General features: G+C 38.5%; 2 protein-coding genes across 2 annotated transcripts; one reads left to right on the top strand and one right to left on the bottom strand.

Annotated features, from left to right (window-relative positions):
• Positions 1-3,355: 3,355 nt before the first annotated feature.
• Positions 3,356-7,495, bottom strand: LOC107036205. Its single transcript, XM_015253987.1, has 4 exons — positions 7,363-7,495; positions 7,101-7,234; positions 6,216-6,634; positions 3,356-4,769 (listed from the first exon to the last, which is right to left on the bottom strand). Exons 1-4 carry the CDS (start codon positions 7,369-7,371, stop codon positions 3,586-3,588), a joined length of 1,746 nt encoding a protein of 581 aa, XP_015109473.1. The 5' UTR covers positions 7,372-7,495; the 3' UTR covers positions 3,356-3,585.
• A 98-nt stretch (positions 7,496-7,593) lies between these two features.
• On the top strand, positions 7,594-17,207 carry LOC107036206 (vam6/Vps39-like protein). Its single transcript, XM_015253988.1, has 7 exons — positions 7,594-7,784; positions 8,445-8,618; positions 10,193-11,664; positions 13,514-13,940; positions 14,747-14,848; positions 16,496-16,817; positions 17,032-17,207. Exons 1-7 carry the CDS (start codon positions 7,715-7,717, stop codon positions 17,093-17,095), a joined length of 2,631 nt encoding a protein of 876 aa, XP_015109474.1. The 5' UTR covers positions 7,594-7,714; the 3' UTR covers positions 17,096-17,207.
• Positions 17,208-18,842: the final 1,635 nt, after the last annotated feature.

The following is an 18,842-nucleotide window of genomic DNA, read 5'->3' on the forward strand; positions in this document are numbered from 1 at the left end:
GGAACCGAGGGGGGACAACATCAGGACTGAATTATTGCGAAGAGACTGGTCATGACGTCAGATTGGAAAAACATCCAGGTATATCATGACGTGGGTGGGGTTTAACGAAATAGAAGAGGGAGGTCTTTCGCGTTCCAATCGCGAGAATATCCTCGAGGGTCGACGATCCCAGTTACCTCAAGGTCCTTGGGGATCCTTAGGTGAGGATTCGCGGGATTTCAGGGAGTTTTCGGGGGGAGAGGGATCCGGTGACACTTGGCTGCGGGGATTGCTGGGCTTGAGGTGTCCGGGAGGTTGACGGGAGGATCGGTTTTTGGTGGGATTCGGACCCGACACCTATGAAAAAATCGTATAGAAATTTTCTATACGGATTGCGTATAAAAATTCTATTGATTTTCCGTATATGATATTCGCATATTTCTATACGAATTATTTCTATACATAAATTTTTGTTTTCATACGAAAGGTCTAAACGCTCCAGAGAAAAACGTAGAGAAATGTCGCAACTCCATACGAAATGTTTCTATACATGTGGCAGTGGGTCGTATAGGATCCAACCTATAGAAATCGTATAGAAATAATTTGTATAAAAAATATCCGTATAGAAATATCCGAATACCATATACGAAAATCCTATAGAAATTCGGTACGCAATCCGTATAGAAAATTTCTATACGATTTTTTCATACGTGGAGTGTCGAGGGATTGATTGAAAGAAAGAGGAAAATTATTTTCATTCATTTGAAAAGTTTCGCTCGTTTGAATTCCGCCAATTGGAATATTTTTCAGAAATTTCAATACGATCACTGTTAAAAAAATTTAACTAAATTTTCCAGAAAATGACACTGAAGTCAATTTAACGGAAAAAAGTCTATGAGACTTCAAGTTTCTCTGAAAATTCAAGGAAATCCCTGATTTTTCAGTGGAAGAACCATGAAGATTCCGAAATTTCCATGAGTTTTCAATGTAAACATGATAATTCAATAAGAAATTGCTCTGAAATTTCAAAAAATTGAAAATTCAAGGACATTTTTTATTCAATTTTCCTAATTTCCGTTAATTTTCATGGAATAATTTAACTGAAATTTAAAATTTCCATGAATTTTCCACGAAAACCACGAATTTTCAATGGTAAAATCCCCTGAAATGAAATGAAACCGTCACTTGTTCCATATTTCAAGACTGGAAACTTCAGTGAAAATTTTTTAACAGTGATATTGAGGTGATATTGCAGCTTTCGGGGAATCACGTATGGAAACATTCAATAGAAAAACTTGGCGAATTCGCAAGAAAATTGTATTGGAATTCTATTAAAATTCTAGGGAATACGGAGAGAAATTTTCTAGAAAAATTCTAGGACGAGTACTAGAAAAAATTACACTCCACCGGCTGTGAAAAATTCTAGTGCTGTTAAGGTAAAATTTCTGGGGATTTTTGTGAAATTTTAGGCGCGAGGCCGTCACTTCGCGCCTCTTTTTCTGTGCTAGCGCTAGAATTTTTCGAAAAAATTTCTCTGCGTGAAATCTTGTTTAAAATTCTATTTGCTTTTTTGCGCTCATTCTATGAGATATTTGATAGGAAAAAGTCAATGAATTTCGATTTTTCTATAAGAATACTTGGGCATCAATTTTCAATTTTTTTTTCACTCGGATCCTTTAACGCGAAACAAAACAAACTATAGCGAAAAAACGTAGAAAATCTTTGCCCAATAATTTTAATAGAAAAATCTCAAGAGAGAATTTCGAATAGAAAAATCGAAATCCATTGATTTTTTCCTATCAAATATCTAACAGAATCGGCGCAAAAAATTAATAGAATTTTTTAATGAGAATTTCCTAGAATTGTAACAGATTCTCCATATAATTTCTAGAGGACTCCAATAGAATTTTCTGGCGAATTCGCTAAGGTTTTCTATTAAATTTTTTCATCCGTGATAACTTGATTTGAAATCATGTTTTCAATAAATTTCCAATGAGCAAGATTTTTCATTCTACATTCTTCACGGTAGATTTTCTAGAAAAAAGTCATCTCCCGAAGATCTCTCAGCATTATCTCTAGAAGATTCTCTTTTCTTAAGAATCTTCCGGGATCGCCAGAAAGATCTACAAGATAATCTTTTGAAGATTTCCTCAGAAATTTCCTCAGACAGAAATTTTTCTACCCGGAACAAAAAATTGTTATATTTTTTTTTGTAATTTCTGCATTCTTCACGATGAAAAAAAATTCTCGGGAATCCTTGAGGAATTTCCACGGCCGGATGGTCAGATTTTGGAAGGATTTTCGCATGTTCGATGCGTAAGGATCTATAATGGGATTTGGATCCGTCTGCCGAGGGATCGATTGAAACAAAAATTGAAATTATTTCAATTCATTTGAAAATGTTCTCATTTGAATTCCACAGACTTACATTTTTTCGTAATTTCATTACGATATTCAAATAATTCTGTGGTTTTCGGGGAATAACTTGATGTGAAGTCATGTAACTTGAGAAGTTTTTAATCTGAAATGAACATTCCGAAGGGATCTTCACGTGCTTGAAGCGTGACAAACTATTTCTGGTAGGATTGAAGTCCGCGTATCAAATGAGCGCTCGAAACAAAAATCGTAATCATTCAAGTTCACAAAAAAAACCATTTGATTCGACATAAGAATTTATTTTTTCGTAGTGTTGATGCGACATTGACATCTTAATATCGGCCTTCTTACGAAATAACTTGATTTCAACCGATGTTTTCAATAAATTTCCAATGGACTTCCCATTCTCCATTCCCCGCAGCAGCAAAAAATGCTTTTCGGCTTGCGTCGAGTGCCCAAAGTCCTTCAATATTCCGGAGAAAGGACACATGACCCGCAGTTCCTTTATTAATATTCTTCTTCGCCGAGGGAAAGGATAGAGTGACATTTATGACCGATCTCCCGAGAGATCCTGACTTTTATCGATCTTTGATGCCCCAGAGCTCGAAAATCTTTGTTTATGTTCAAGGGTGAGGGGGAGTTCGCCTGCTCGATCCTTCGAGAGACTCAAGGACTTTCCGTTGGGTTTCTAATTACAGACTTCTGTTTTGCGTTGTCAGTGATTAACATATTGAGCATTATCGCCAAATATGGCGGGAGAAGAAATTCCTCGGATGGCGGGAAATCTGGGAGGCGGTGGGACCTTGAACAATCCCTTCACATCTTCCGAGATCTTCGAGGAAGGTTTCGGTGCGGAAGGTTTGCTTCGATTCCCTTTATTGATAAATCTGAGTCGAGCAAATTCCATAGAAAATATATGAAAAGAATGAGTTATATAGAAAAATCGAATTCTGTTAACTTTTCGTATTGAATTCTTTCTACTGAACATGTCAACAGAATCAGCCAAAAACTCATAAAAAGTTTAATAGAAATTCAACAGAATTTTCTAACGAATTCGATAGGTTTCGATGGGTTTCGATAGGACTAAGGTTTTCTAACTTCCTATTAAACTTTTTCGTGCGTGTATCCCCTGAACCGTGATTTCAATTTACATTGAAGTGAACAGAAAAACTTCGAGAAAGATCTTTATTATACCGAACCCCTGTCCTCCCACAGCCCCCGACCGCCCCATCACTGTCGATCCATCGACAGATTGAGAGACTCCCCAGGCTCCTTCTTCCCGAGCACCCCCATGTCCAGCATGGCCCCAAAATCGGGCCTCACACTGGATATCGATAGTTCCTCAGCAGTGGTGAAATCCGTGGGCCTCCCCTTGCCCACCTCCTCCACCCCCTTCTTCCTATCGCCCATCAATTCCTCCCCATACCCCCCCATCAGTCCCTCCCCCCCAAACTCCCCCTTCCTCTCGCCAGCGAGATCCTTGAGCTGGCTAGGTGTCAGAGGCACACCCTTGGCAAGCGGTCCAAACAGGTTTGCTATATTCCTCGCGTACACCGATGATGCCGGGCTCTTTGTCAACTCGCTCAATGAGAATCCAGATAATTTGGCGAGGTCAGCTGGTGTGAAACTCGCCAGTTTACTCAGATCCGGGATAATCTGCTGGGAGATGTCAGGAATGGGAAAGTCCGGTGGGAGATTGCCTCGTATTTTGTTGAGGGTCTCCAGTGACAGGGGCGCCAGTTTAGTGAAATCAACAGGTGGTGGGTCAAAATCAATCTTTGAATTTTTCACGGACACTGTGAGCTCGCCGGATCTGAAGGTGGGGTGAATGTCCCTGTCTGGCTTGAAGGATCTCTCCTTCAGGTCGTCTTTCTCCTTCTCGCGACTGGAGGTCGGTGGGTGGAGGGCAAATTGTTTGGTGACAGAACTCGTGATTGTGGTGTCGGGCTTGAAGTTCACGGGGGCTAGGAATACGTTGGTGGAGGCCAGGGTGCCCGGGGTCTGGGCGAGGGGCTCGGACAGGGGGAGAGGGGGGTAGGGGACTGAGACGAAGGCCTCGGGGGAGTCGTCCTTCGAGCCTGGGGAGATCATCTCTTTGATGACCTCCCAGTAGCCACTGCCGGTACCTCGGTTACGACCTGGCAGCTTCGAGGCGAGGGACGTACGCAGGCGGTCGAGGTACGTCGTCGAGGCGGTGAATTTTAATTTGAAGTCTATGCCACCCTCGGACTTGTAGTACTCGATGCACTTCTTTATCTCGTCGAGGGCGTCCTGCGGGAGGAAGGGCTCTTGGGTTATTGTGTAGGAGAGGAGCATTGGGCGGGGGTACTCGTGGGGGCGGTTCTCCGGGGGGGGCATCGACCAGAACACGTTGAAGTTGGACTCGTAGCAGTTGCCGTCCGCGTTGTAGGGCGCTGGAAGAGAACGATTTGGAGTGATTATGGAGGTATTGGTATGGGTATTGAAAGATTTATTAAATGTAGATTATGTTGTACAAAGATGCTGACGGCCATTAACGGCCCAGTGGCATTTACATTCTGACAAGGGTTAGAAAACACCCTAAAGGGCACTCTCAGCAGACACTATAAAATAATGTCAAGGTATTACAATTAAGCGTGCCAAGTGAATTTGGCGATGCCTTGAAAATTTACATTCACCAACAAAGTTATAATTTTTTTAATTAATAGTATTAGACAGATGGTGAACATCGGTGAGAATTTTAAAATTTTAGAACTTATGGATATCGAGAAATTAAATAAACAAAATCAATCTTATACACGGCCTCTTATGGAGTTTTGATTAAATTGAACGTTTCAACCCCCTAGGAACTCAAGAAAAATTAAAAAAAATTTGAAGATATGGGGAATGATGTATTCGATGTGATGGCGACAAAAAACAATGGGGTACCGGGGTTAATAAGAGAGATATTTCAATCCGCCGTACCCATTTGATCCCATGCTTTCTCGAGGTTCGTCACGTGAAATAGAGGATTTTCCGCATTTATTTTCTCGATGTCTAGTTTCGGTTGCGGGTTTGAAATTTCGTCGGATGGATGAATACATATTTCTCCAATGATGGAGGGAAAGAAAAATTTTTTTTTGAATCTTTTTTCAAATTCACTTGGCACCCTTAACGGCCCAGCTACATTTACATTCTGACAAGGTTTAGAAACGCCGTAAAGGGCACTCTCAGCAGACACTATAAAATAATGTCAAGGTATTACAATCAAAGGCCCATCATGAGAAGAAGCGCAATATTGCAATAACTTGCTGCTGCGTACTTTGATTAATAGCTCTCTAGATCATTGCAGAATGAATATATATGTGAAGATGTGTAGACAGGTAGATGAGTGATGATGTGTGCGTAAAATGCCCTAGTGCAGTCGAGGACGTAAGGGTAAAGCCTTCATTTGCAAGAGTTCTCGTAATGAGACCTTGAAAGACTGCAAGGAAGGAAGCTCACGTGTCTCTGAGGGAATAGCATTACAAAAATAGGCCGCTGATACGTGAAACGAGCGCCTCAAAAAAGAAAAAGAGAACAGTTCCTCTTAACGTTCTCCAGTCTTCTGAAAACTCAAACAACTCCCAACAATTCCTGAAAAATTCTATCATTGTGTGTAGCTGAACTTTTTTCATATTCTATCTTTCAAAACGAAAAATATCTTGATGGTCTGAATTAAAAAATTATCTAGAGAGTTAATAAATCATAAGACAACTTGAAAAATTGAAAAAATTAGTTAATTCGCCTCCCAAATCTTCAACAACTCTATCAAAACCCCTCCAATATCGTTGACTCCCAAGCTAATTTGAAAATTCTCGCGAGTTGAGGAAGTAAAAACGAAAAAAATTGATGAAACTCACAGCAAATTAGCCCAACACAGGGTGTGTAGCCATTGTCACTGGGTCCCTTCATCTTGATCTGATAATCAAGCTGGTAATCGACGTCCCTCAGAGACGGAGCTGCATGAGACCTTGGATGAGAGTGATACCATCCAACCAGAGTGACTCTGTGCCACTCCATGGCTTTCGCAATCTCCGCCTCTACCATGCTGGCAGCAGTCTTATCCTTACCGGCGTATCGACAGGGAAAGGCATTTGTTATGGATAGATTGTGGGAGTTTATGTCCCAGTGCCCACCCAAGTACCCGCACACCTCCTTGTCTGTGAGGTGGCAGTGGAGATCAACAATCAGAGCTGCTGTCGTTGATATTGTCACCAGGAAAGGCTGGATCTTGCCGAGGGTGCTGAAGGACGTCAGCTCGACCATTGTGCTCATGTCCCTGGGGTCACAAGTCATTTTTATTCATTTCGAATTCAATTATCAATTCAAAAAGGAAAAGATTATCAAATAAAAAGGTGAAACTTAGACTCAGCAAATTTCTTCATGAGTTTTTTGTAAATATCTTCGGAAATAATGGAGCTAGCAGGATTTATGTTAGGAACTTTTTTATAGAGAATTTTAAGAGCTATAAAAAAGGTCTTATGAACAATGTCGCTATCTCCCTTACTTCTCGAGATATTTCCAAAAAACCAAATTAGAAATTAAATTGAGTAGGAGGAAACCAGAGAAAAATCAACGATCTTCAATGCTGAATATCTCGAGATCGGCTGAGTGAAATTTCATTACTTTTTTTCCATTTTCAAGGTACTTTTCTCAGCCTTCAAATGAGACTAGACTCATCTAAATCGCGTCATTCGTTCGTCAGATATTGAGCATGGACCACTGAAATTATTGAAAGTGCTTACATGGCAGGACTTCTGATCCCCAGATTTGTGTGTTTCACTGGTACTCTCACTACGATTGACGGATTGACCTGAGGTTTCTCCTGTTCCTCCTCCATCGTTTCACTGGCTGCATCCATCGTATCGACTTTGGTTCCCTACAGAAGAATTCATCAAGAAAATTAATTCACGAATCAATAAAAACTGCACTTCGAAAGACGTTTGCAGTGCACTTTGCCTAGTGTTATTCTCTTTAATTTCGTCTACTCTGGTTTGAGAATCGTACCGGATGCATTCTCCAGTCGATCTCCACCCCCGAAGGCCCTTTTCACTAAAAAATATTCGATTTACACCGGAGAAGGCGAGTGCTAACAATTATTGTTGATATTCGCAGATGCGTCTGACGGAACACAAACACATTTCCCCGGATTTTCTTGATCGAGTGCTGGATACTGCGGGCATTTTCTGTTTTACTTTCTGCTGGTATTGTTTCAACAATGCAAAATGGCGAGCGAAATGCAAGAGAGGACAGGAATCTGTCACCGCTCCTGTCAAACTGACGAAGGAGAGCAGTGAAATCTGAATTTAGTGATGTGGTTTTAATTGTGTCCAGAATATTGGTGAAGGAAGACGTCAAGATGCACGACGCATACGAAGCAACGCCCATTCTGAAGCTGACAGTGCAAATAGAGTCTATGGCAGCCTATGGTACAGCCTTCATAACCTCCGGCAACTCTACACGCATGAAAAAATTTAATAAAAAATTTTATTTGAAGTTTAATAAAAGCCCAAAGCTTTGTGGAAGTGCAAAAGCTTTCTCTGAGAAATTGTCCTGAATTTCCATGGGAATTCTGGGAGAATTCTCGTGGGGTTCTGTTAGGAAATTCTGTTTGTTTTTTGTGTTGATTTTGTAGAAGATTATGCAACTTTACCTTATTTTGTTAAGGGATATTTAATAGAAAACAGTTATCAGATTTTAATTTTTATATTGGACTTCTTGAGTGGAAAATTTCTTTCTCCTGTATTTTTATTCATTTCTCGTAATAAACTCCAGGGAAAGAAATAGAAAATTCATGCCCAAGATTTTTGATAGAAAAAATTCCAACAAAATAACATACAATTACATAGAAAAATTTACACCTGCAAGTTTTTTCTGTAAACAAATATCCATTTAAAAACGCAGGTAGAAGATATAAAATTTTTAATAAAATTGTCGTAAAAGATCATATAGAATTATTGAAGATAAAATGGAATTATCAATAGAATTCTAATGGAAATTGGGCAGAATTTAATACACGAAGCGCCAAGTTTTTCTATTGAATTTTCTCGTACGTCTATTCAATTGTCGTTTTGTTTTTTTTGCTGCAGACGACAATTTATTGATTGGAACGAGAGAGGGTCATTTGTTGATCTACAATGTCCCACCTAAATCCAACGAGTATGGAAAGTTGGAGTTGCTGCGGTACAGCAAGAATTTTAGTAAAAAGAGGATCGTGCAGGTGGATGTCGTACCTGAATTTAATTTACTCATCTTATTGACAGGTGGGAACATCAAAGGAATGTTTATTCATTTATTTATTGAATAAATACTTAAATCCATACAATGCTCATATCCCCCACATCATCACATGCTTGAAAAGATTTAATAAAAAAATCTAGCGAATTCGGTAAAAAGGATTCTATCAGATTTCTTTTAAACTTCCTATTAGTTTTTGATCGATTTGATTGAACCATTCAATAGATGTAATATTTTGGAGAATTTTTTAATCACACTTTTATAACATAAAAATGGCAGATGGCTACATACCACTGTTTTGAAAATTGACATACCTCGCTGTCACTTCCCACGAGGAGTTACTGTTTTGTTATCCACCATGAAAAATAACAGCTAATAGATAGGGGCGGGTGGGGTAAAACGGACACTTTAGACTTTTTTAAAATTATTCATAACTCATTACCAAATTGATCAATTGAGCTCAGTTTAGTCTCCTCACAAAGGGAAAGAATTGTTCTTTGTATTGAAAAAAAAAATTACTAAATTTTATCAACATTTCAACCCCTCATTAAAATTTTTAAAAAAGTCAAAAGTGTCCGTTTTACCCCAACCTCCCATAATTTGCCACAGCGAATCAGATATTTGTAATTTCCACTTTTTTCAACTCATTCTGAATCTCAATTAAAAACGCTCTTTGAAAAAGTTCAGGATTTTTTCTATTTTTTTTAATCACTCTATCATAATTTTCGGGAATTTTTACATGATATAGGTGAGGGTGGGGTAAAACGGACACTTTAGACTTTTTTAAAATTATTCATAACACATTACCAAATTGATCAATTAAGCTCAGTTTAGTCTCGTCACAAAGGGAAAGAATTGTTCTTTGTATTGAAAAAAAAAATTATTAAATTTTATCAACATTTCAACCCCTCATTAAAATTTAAAAAAAAGTCAAAAGTGTCCGTTTTACCCCAACCTCCCTTACCACTCAGTTGACAATTTTGGATTACGAAAGATAAAAAAAATCCAGATAACATTCGAAAGATAGTACCCCCGGGCCTTAAGGGTGCCAATTGAATTTGGCGATGACCTTGAAAATTGACATTCACCAACAAAGTTATAATTTTTTTATTTAATAGTATTAGACAGATGGTGAACATCGGTAACAATTTTAAAATTTTAGAACTTATGGATATCGAGAAATTAAATAAACAAAATCAGTCTTATACACGGCCCCTTATGGAGTTTTGACTAAATTGACCGTTTCAACCCCCTCGGAACTCAAGAAAAATTTGAAAAAATTCGAAGACATGGGGAATGATGTGTTCAATGTGATGGCGACAAAAAACAATGGGGTACCGGGGTGAATAAGAGAGATATTTCAACCCGCCGTACCCATTTGATCCCATGCTTTCTCGATGTTCGTCACGCGAAATAGAGGATTTTCCGCATTTATTTTCTCGATGTCTAGTTCCGGTTGCAGGTTTGAAATTTCGTCGGATGGAAGAATACATATTTCTCCAATGATGGAGGGAAAGAAAAAAAATTTTTTGAATCTTTTTTCAAATTCACTTGGCACCCTTAAAAGAAAATAAAAAATAGCTATTAAACCCTCCCTTAGACGACATAATCTGCGTGCACGACCTGAACTCCATAAACATCCAGCAAATAAGCCAGCTCCCAAAGACCAAAGGAGCAACGCTCTTCGCCCTGGACATCCAAGAAGCGAAGAGTCTAACCGGCGAGAAGAACACGGTAGTTCGTCTGTGTGTCGCAGTGAAGCGCAAGCTCCAGCTCTACTACTGGAAGGGTCGTGAGAATCAGTTCAAGGACCTGGGAGTGGAGTCTCGAAACGAGCTCTCCCTCCCGGACGTCCCGAGGGAGCTTGCCTGGTGCGGCGAGACCCTGATCGTCGGTTTCCACGGCATCTCCTACACCCTGATCTACCTGGACGGCAAGACGAAGGAGCTCTTCCCCACCGGCAAGCCCCCAAAGCCCAGCATCACGAAGCTCTCGGACTCGTCCTTCGCGCTGGGCAAGGACTCCCAATCGATCATAATGAACACCTCTGGGGAGTTGATCCAGCACAATCCAGTCAAGTGGACGGACTCACCGAGTGTTACAGCCTGGGACGACCCCTATCTTCTGGGGATAGTCCACGACACCCTGGAGGTCTACACCCTGGAGGGCTCGCTGCACATCCAGACGCTCCAGGACCTCAACAAGTCACGACTCCTCTGCAGATGCAAGCAGGGCAGGGTCTACGTGGCCTCAATCAGCCAGGTCTGGTGTGTGAGTTCTGTCGACGTTGAGCTCCAGATCAGAAAGCTCCTGGAGCAGAACCAGTTCCAACTGGCGTTGAAGCTGACGAATCTGTCGGAAACTACGGAGGACGAGAAACTCAAGCGAACGTACAAGATTCAGACGCTGTACGCCCACCACTTGTTCTGCAGCAAAAAATTCCAAGAGGCGATGAAGCAGTTCCACGAGCTGGGGACAGACCCCTACGAGGTGATTCGTCTGTTTCCTCATCTTGTCTCGGACTCGGGGGGCAACGAGGTCGAGCCAGTGACGGGTCTGCCGAAACTTCAGGATCGCGATCTCGAGAATGGATTGCTAGCTCTGATCGGTTTTCTGACGGAAGTCAGGCACAATCTCATGGGGGGGACCGATGGCAAAGAGGGGAAGGAGAGGGAGAGGAAGAGCATGACTGCAGCGGCCACCGAGCAGCTGCTCAAGATCATTGACACGACGCTGCTCAAGTGCTATCTTCAGACGAACGACGCGCTGGTGGCGCCACTGCTGCGGTTGAATCACTGCCATTTGGCGGAGGCGGAGAAGACTCTGCTGCAGCACCAGAAGTACCCGGAGCTGATTATTCTTTATCAGACGAAGGGACAGCACAAGAAGGCTCTTGAGTTGTTGGAGAAACAGAGCAAGCAGAGTGACTCCAGCTTGAGGGGGACTGAGAGGACTATTCAGTATCTTCAGCATCTGGGGAAGGAGCATGTGGAGCTCATTCTCAAGTTCTCGGGGTGGGTGCTGGAGCAGGACCCTGAGCAGGGACTCAGGATATTCATGGAGGACGTGCAGGTAGGGATGCAGGGGAATTTTTTTTTTTTTATTAACGATGTTTTTGTTCAGTCAACAGAAATATTTACATTTTTACATTTATGAAAAGTAGTCTAAAAAAATTTTGGTATAAAATAATGCATTTTGTGTGTAACCTAATGGCCAATTAGTGGCTCTCGAGTTTAAACCAGATCGTTATAGTTAATTCTGTAAATTTTATGTTATCAGTCCATATTTATTAATGTTGTTGAATTGGTCGTATCGCCAGATACGAACGGTATGGAATTTTGTTTTTATTTTTCGTCCCCAAAAAAAATTTTTTTAGATGTGGTTGCTTTATTGTTAAAAAAAGGGCACCCCCTTATTTGCGGATTGATGAGGATAAAAGAGTAATTATCAGTTACTGTTTGATGATATTTATAATCATAACAGGGTATCGTGTGTTTATTTCATTTGACATATTTTGACTAGGGATAGTGTCAAAGGACTTTTATTTTATTTTATATTATGTTAATTATTTATATATTGTTCTCCCTCATTTTCTTGTTTAATTTAAGGAGGTCTGAAATTGTGTCTATTTCGGTGATATCGGGATGCAGGGGAATCGAGTGAGTGGGGTATTTATCGTTATATTATGGGGAATTTAGGCATCACGCGTGGAAAAATTTCTTAGAAGAAAATTGCTATTGGGCGCGTTTCGCAATCGACGTAGTAGCAGTAGCAGTACTGCAACCCTATCTAATTTTGCTTTACTGCAGCTACGGTGGTTGATTCCGAAACGCACCCGTTGTCTGGCGAATTGGCTAGAGAATAGTATTGGATTTCTAGGGAAATGTTCAATGGGAAATAGTCTGTGGAAAAAAAGAATAGAATTCGATTTTTCTATACGAATTATTCTATTGAGATATTTTCTTTAGAATTTCCTCGACATAAATTTTTTAAGTTTATTTGTTTAAGTTTATTTGGTTTCGTGACGAAAAGAAAAGAAGAATAGAATAAAACTCAACCAGAATTCTCCCATTTTTTGAGAGTTCTGAAAAGCCCGTCGCTCAAATAGTTGGAATCAACCTTCACCCGGCTAGAAAATTCGATCTTGAGGCCCTGGAAAAATCCAAGATTTTTGACACTGGCCCCCGGTAAAAATTGTTTTTTTTCTATTTTCACTTTTTCCACATACTTTTGAGATTTCTGAATAGCCCGTCGCTTAAATAGGTGGAATCAACGTTCACCCGGCTAAAAAATTCGATTTTGGCGAAAGTCGACTTTCCACCTGGAAAAACGGAAAATCTGACCCTTTGAAAATCTGAAAAAAAAAACTTTTTCAGTTTTCACTTTTTCCACATAGTTTTGGGAGTTCTGAATAGCCCGTCGCTCAAATAGTTGGAATCAACCTTCACCCGGCTAGAAAATTCGATCTTGAGCCCCGGGAAAAATCCAAGATTTGACACTTTGGCCCCCGGTAAAAATTGTTTTTTTTCTATTTTCACTTTTTCCACATACTTTTGAGATTTCTGAATAGCCCGTCGCTTAAATAGGTGGAATCAACGTTCACCCGGCTAAAAAATTCGATTTTGGCGAAAGTCGACTTTCCACCTGGAAAAACGGAAAATCTGACCCTTTGAAAATCTGAAAAAAAAAACTTTTTCAGTTTTCACTTTTTCCACATAGTTTTGGGAGTTCTGAATAGCCTGTCGCTCAAATAGTTGGAATCAACGTTCACCCGGCTAAAAAATTCAATTTTGGCGAAAGTCGATTTTCCACCTGGAAAAACGGAAAATCTGACGCTTTGAAAATCTGAAAAAGAACTTTTCCAGTTTTCACTTTTTCCACATACTAAAGAACGACAGTACCTTGACATTTCCACGTGCAGGAGGTCGAGCAGCTGCCAAGGCCGAAGGTCCTTGATTACCTCTTGAGGCAGCACAAAGGGCTCGTCATCACGTACTTGGAGTACGTGGTGAGAGTCTGGGAGGACGAGAACTCACTCTTCCACAATATCCTGGTGCACCAGTACAAGGAGAAATGCCTGGCGGGCATGAGTCCCTCGGCGACACCGGCCGAGAGACAGAATGCCGAACATGTCAGGCAGAAGCTGCAACAGTTTCTGGAGAAGTCCGTGCATTACACTCCGGAGACGGTTCTCGTGCAGTTCCCCTCGGACTGCTTGTTCGAGGAGAGGGCGATCATCCTGGGGCGACTCGGGAGGCATCAGCAGGCGATTTCTATTTATGTTAATCTGCTGAATGATGTGCCCAGGGCCATTAAGTACTGCCATAATGTCTATGCGGGGTATGAAGGTAGGTGGATTGACTTGTTATGGGAGAATTTTTGTTGAAAGATTCTTCAATCTTGAATATTTTACGGACTTCATCATTAATTAATGTGAAAATAAAAAAGTCCCGTATTTCACACACGCAAGAATGCATTACAAAAATCAATGATAAGAGAAAAAAACATTCGATCAATAAATAAAAATCAGTAATGAATAAATGAAAAATAAAAATAAATTTTATCGCAGGTTTCGAAGAATATCTGCGAATCTAAGGGAAATGGCGGAATTTTCATAATGACCTTTTTTGTAGCTCTTAATTGGCTCTCCAAAAGAGATTATAACGAAAATTTTGCTGTTTACCGCAGATTCCGAGATATTTATTGAAAAACCAATGATTAAAATCGATTGAAACCGTTTTGTCGCTTCGCTACGAAAATTAATGAGAGAAAAATCATTCAATAATCTTAAATTTTTTATCAATCACCTTTCATTTATCAAAGTTACGATTAATGCTGATTCCTGGTGGTTCTACATAAAGAAGATATTTTCTGTAATTTTGTTTTCATGATAAAATTATTCGAATGAATTATTTAGTCGTCAGGAAACTCACTACGAGAGAAATTCCACGACTTTATTATTTTTTTTGTTATAAAAAAAAATTGCAATGTTTTGCTTCAAGTTTAAACATAATTCGGAAGAATAGAAAGAAGAAAAAAATTCAGGAAATATTTCTATTGATATTGTTGGTACTGTTTATATTTTATGTGTACAATATTGATGGTTTGGAAGAAGTGACATTCTGAGGGTGACATTTTGATGGTTATCCTAAAGGTCAGAGAAACGGGGATGGAGGAAAGTCGACTGACGGGGCTGATGAGGTCTATGTGACACTAATTCAACAGCTGCTCAAGCCAGAACCTGTCTTTTTGGCCGGTGAGTTGTTCGAAATAGTAGAATTATCCTGTTTTGATTTTTATGACGAGAAAATGAATCAAAAAATGGTAGATTCAATGCCAAATAAGTCTGTCGTTCATTAAATATTTCAATTGAATAATTCGGATCAAAATCTAGTGATCGATGAGGAGAGAATGTTTTCATTTTTGCTTCCGAATGGACAAAAGCTTTGTAATCAATCGATTTTCAGGAATTTATTCATGAATATAGACTTTAATAAGCTCTATCCATTGACACGAATTAAAATTCAATTTTTCATACAGATTCGAAAAAATTGATATTTTTCCAAAAATCGATTTTTCAACGATCACTCAAAAAATTGTCATCAAAATGGAATTAGTCATGGCTCAAAGAATTGATAACAATACCCTCTTGATTCTATCAGAATATGATGGGGGTCGCACAATTCGTTGTTGAGTTACAGCACATTGTTTATGCGATTTGAAAGAGAAAATCGGTTTTTTCATGATTACTGAAAGAATCATCAGTAATAGCAATTAAATCAGGGCTTGAAAAGTATATTTCAATGGCTTCTTAATCAAGTTGAAAAATGGTGAGAACAGCATCATTGCTTATCAAGTTACACAATACCGTCATGAGCTTTTTATATAAAAATCTCTATCTCGATTAAACTCAGGTACCAGTCTATTATGTTGAATACTTATTCATATTGATTCATGGTCCCGACTAACTTCTGACAGAACCTGGGTTAAACTCTGGCTAAATCCTGAACAAACCCTGATTAAATCCCGGCTATACACTGATTAAACTTTGATTGAGCCTTGATTAAACCCGGACTGAAAACGAATTCGAGTCTTGAGAGGGTCTGAATGTAGAATTATTTGACAGAACGAAATAATACGCAAAATTTTGATGACATTTCGATTGATGATAGTACTATGACGTGAAAAAATAGAAAGACAGAATGTGAAATAAGAATTTTAAAAAAGAGAATCCATTTGGAAGCAAATTGCTAATTTATTAGCAACAATAATTGTACTCATTTATTTTAAAAAATGCAATTATCCACTCGTTTTTTAGGAAACTCAGAGATACAGAAAAATTTTGATGACATTTCAATTGATGATGGTACTATGACGTGAAAAAATAGAAAGACAGAATGTGAAATAAGAATTTTAACAAAGAGAATCCATTTGGAAGCAAATTGCTAATTTATTAGCAACAATAATTGTACTCATTTATTTAAAAAAATGCAATTATCCACTTGTTTTTTAGGAAACTCAGAGATACAGAAAAATTTTGATGACATTTCAATTGATGATGGTACTATGACGTGAAAAAATAGAAAGACAGAATGTGAAATAAGAATTTTAACAAAGAGAATCCATTTGGAAGCAAATTGCTAATTTATTAGCAACAATAATTGTACTCATTTATTTAAAAAAATGCAATTATCCACTTGTTTTTTAGGAAACTCAGAGATACAGAAAAATTTTGATGACATTTCAATTGATGATGGTACTATGACGTGAAAAAATAGAATGAGAGAATGTGAAATAAGAATTTTAAAAAAGAGAATCCATTTGGAAACAAATTGCTAATTTATTAGCAACAATAATTGTACTCATTTATTAAAAAAAATGCAATTATCCACTCGTTTTTTAGGAAACTCAGAGATACAGAAGACTGCTCAACCTGATTTAGAGACTGCCTTGGAGCTCTTGGAGCAGTATGCCCCCAAGATATCGCCAATCAAGGCCCTGGAGGTGCTGCCTGATACAGTGCCTATTGGGAGGATCAGGCACTTCCTGGAAGCGTCCCTGCAGAACCAGTTGAATGAGAGGAGGAAGACCCAGGTGTTGAAGGGGCTGCTTCATGCTGAGCATCTCCAGGTCCAAGAGCAGAGAATGCATTACGAGTCTCAGAGTGTTCTCATGACTGAGTTTAATATCTGTCCTGTTTGTAAGAAGAGATTTGGCAATCAGAGGTCAGGACAATCAATATGAGATAATCTTCTTATTTAGTTTATTTTCACTTTTTCGTTTTTTCTACGAATTTCGCTAGCTCGACTACACTGTTATAAATTTTTTACTGGAATTTTCGGTACACTTTTTGGAAATTTTTATCACATTCGTTGTACAATTTTATGTTGAAATCAATTGGTATTATCAGAAAATTTTAACCTGCTTTTAATATTTCAGTGCATTCGCAAGATATCCCAACGGCGAGATAGTCCACTACTCCTGTCAAGAGCGAAAAACGTGAAGTGAAACCAAATAATCAGTTTTTCATAACGAAAACATTTATAACTGCAATGTAACATACTCCACTAGTCGATTATTTTCAAATTTTTATGAATAAAAATTATTAAAAAATCCACGAAAAATGCCATCCAGAAATTCCCCGAAAAGTCAATCCATTCTTCCGGCGTTTATTTTCAGTTTTCATTCCAAAATATCTCTCAATTAATGTCCAGTCAATGGGTTAAGTTATTATTTTTATTCGTCTCCCCTCGCTGGACTAGTTTCATTTCTAGGACAATCAGTGCTATGAACAAATTTTAATCCAATATTTCTAATAATATAATATTGAATCGTTTTTTTAATCAGTCGCCATTAACTGAAATTTAATTCATCGATTAGTTTTTTTAATTTTCAAATTTTTTCGAAAATCTGTTTTCCCACGATAACTAAAAAAATGTTCTGAAATGATTGAATGATGACTTGAAAAATTTGTTTGGACGTCCTTTTGACCGAGTTCGAAGATGCAGGCGATAGCAATAATCGTTATTTTGATTCATTTGAAAGTTTGCAAAAAATTTGTATTTTTTTTAAATCAGAATTCCGGGGATATCTTTAAATATCATGCTTCAAATGAATTCAATCATAGCTTAAAATGTTTGTTTTAATACCATTGAGTTGAAGTTAAAAGATAATTACGATGGCTATATTGGTTGATTTTATTTTTATGATGATTGTTGAAAATTTCGAATTTTTCATGAATTTCCCTGAGAGTGAGCTTTCTGACGGTTTCTTCAAATGTGATGTTTCAAACTCATTCGAGTATGTGTAAATAAAATTTTTCTATTAACATTTTATCGAAGGGCCGAGGGGAGAGATAGAACCGTAAAAAGAATCGGTTGTACAGAAGAAAGGGATAATAAGAATAACGATGATTGTAACATTCAACTAAGTTGAAAATCTGACAAAATTAGTTTTAAAAAATCTTGTTCAATTTAATAAAATTAAATACACAATGAATTATGCTTGATGGAAGGAAATGATGTGCAAAGTAAGCATTCGAAAGCAATTGCTAATTTATTAGCAAAAATAACTATATTATATGGAATACAAGAGTAACTTTCCACTTGTTTATAATGAAGAAATTGATAAGTGCAATGTAACACACTCGATCAGTCGATTATTTTCAAATTTTTATGAATAAAAATGATTGAAAAACCCATGAAAAATGCCACCCTGACCTCGCTCTTAAAATCCAGGTCTCTGTACCGAAATTCCCCGAAAATTCAATCCATTCTTCCGCGGTTTATTTTCAGTTTTCGTCCAAAAATATCTCCCTCTCGGACTCTGTCATCTCAATTAACGTCGAATCGTCGGATTAATTGGTGCATCTGGCGATGGGAATGGACCATTCAATGGTTCAAGGGGGGACAGGTTTCCCGGTCATAATTTTTTGAATCTCGAGGGTGAAATCATCCAATAAAAATTCACGAATAACAAACAGCGATGAAGGATGGGGCGTGCCCGGTCCAGAAAACGTGTAAACGGGGCTGATGATGTCATAGGCGCAAGCTGTGTATCACTCCGCCCTATCGGACAGGCTTTTTTGTGAGTGTGGGGGGCATCACCAATAATGTGATTCTGCAGGTACGAATTCAATTTCACCTGCACCCCCTACGTCATTCTAATAAAATTATCTTCAATTTTTTTCCAACTAAATCTGTCGTGAATTGGTGAACTAGGATAAGTGCTTTTTTTTCGAAGGAATTTTG

This window comes from Diachasma alloeum, unplaced genomic scaffold, assembly GCF_001412515.2.
Source record: "Diachasma alloeum isolate Michigan unplaced genomic scaffold, Dall2.0 Dall_scaffold_00206, whole genome shotgun sequence".
NCBI lineage: Eukaryota > Metazoa > Arthropoda > Insecta > Hymenoptera > Braconidae > Diachasma > Diachasma alloeum.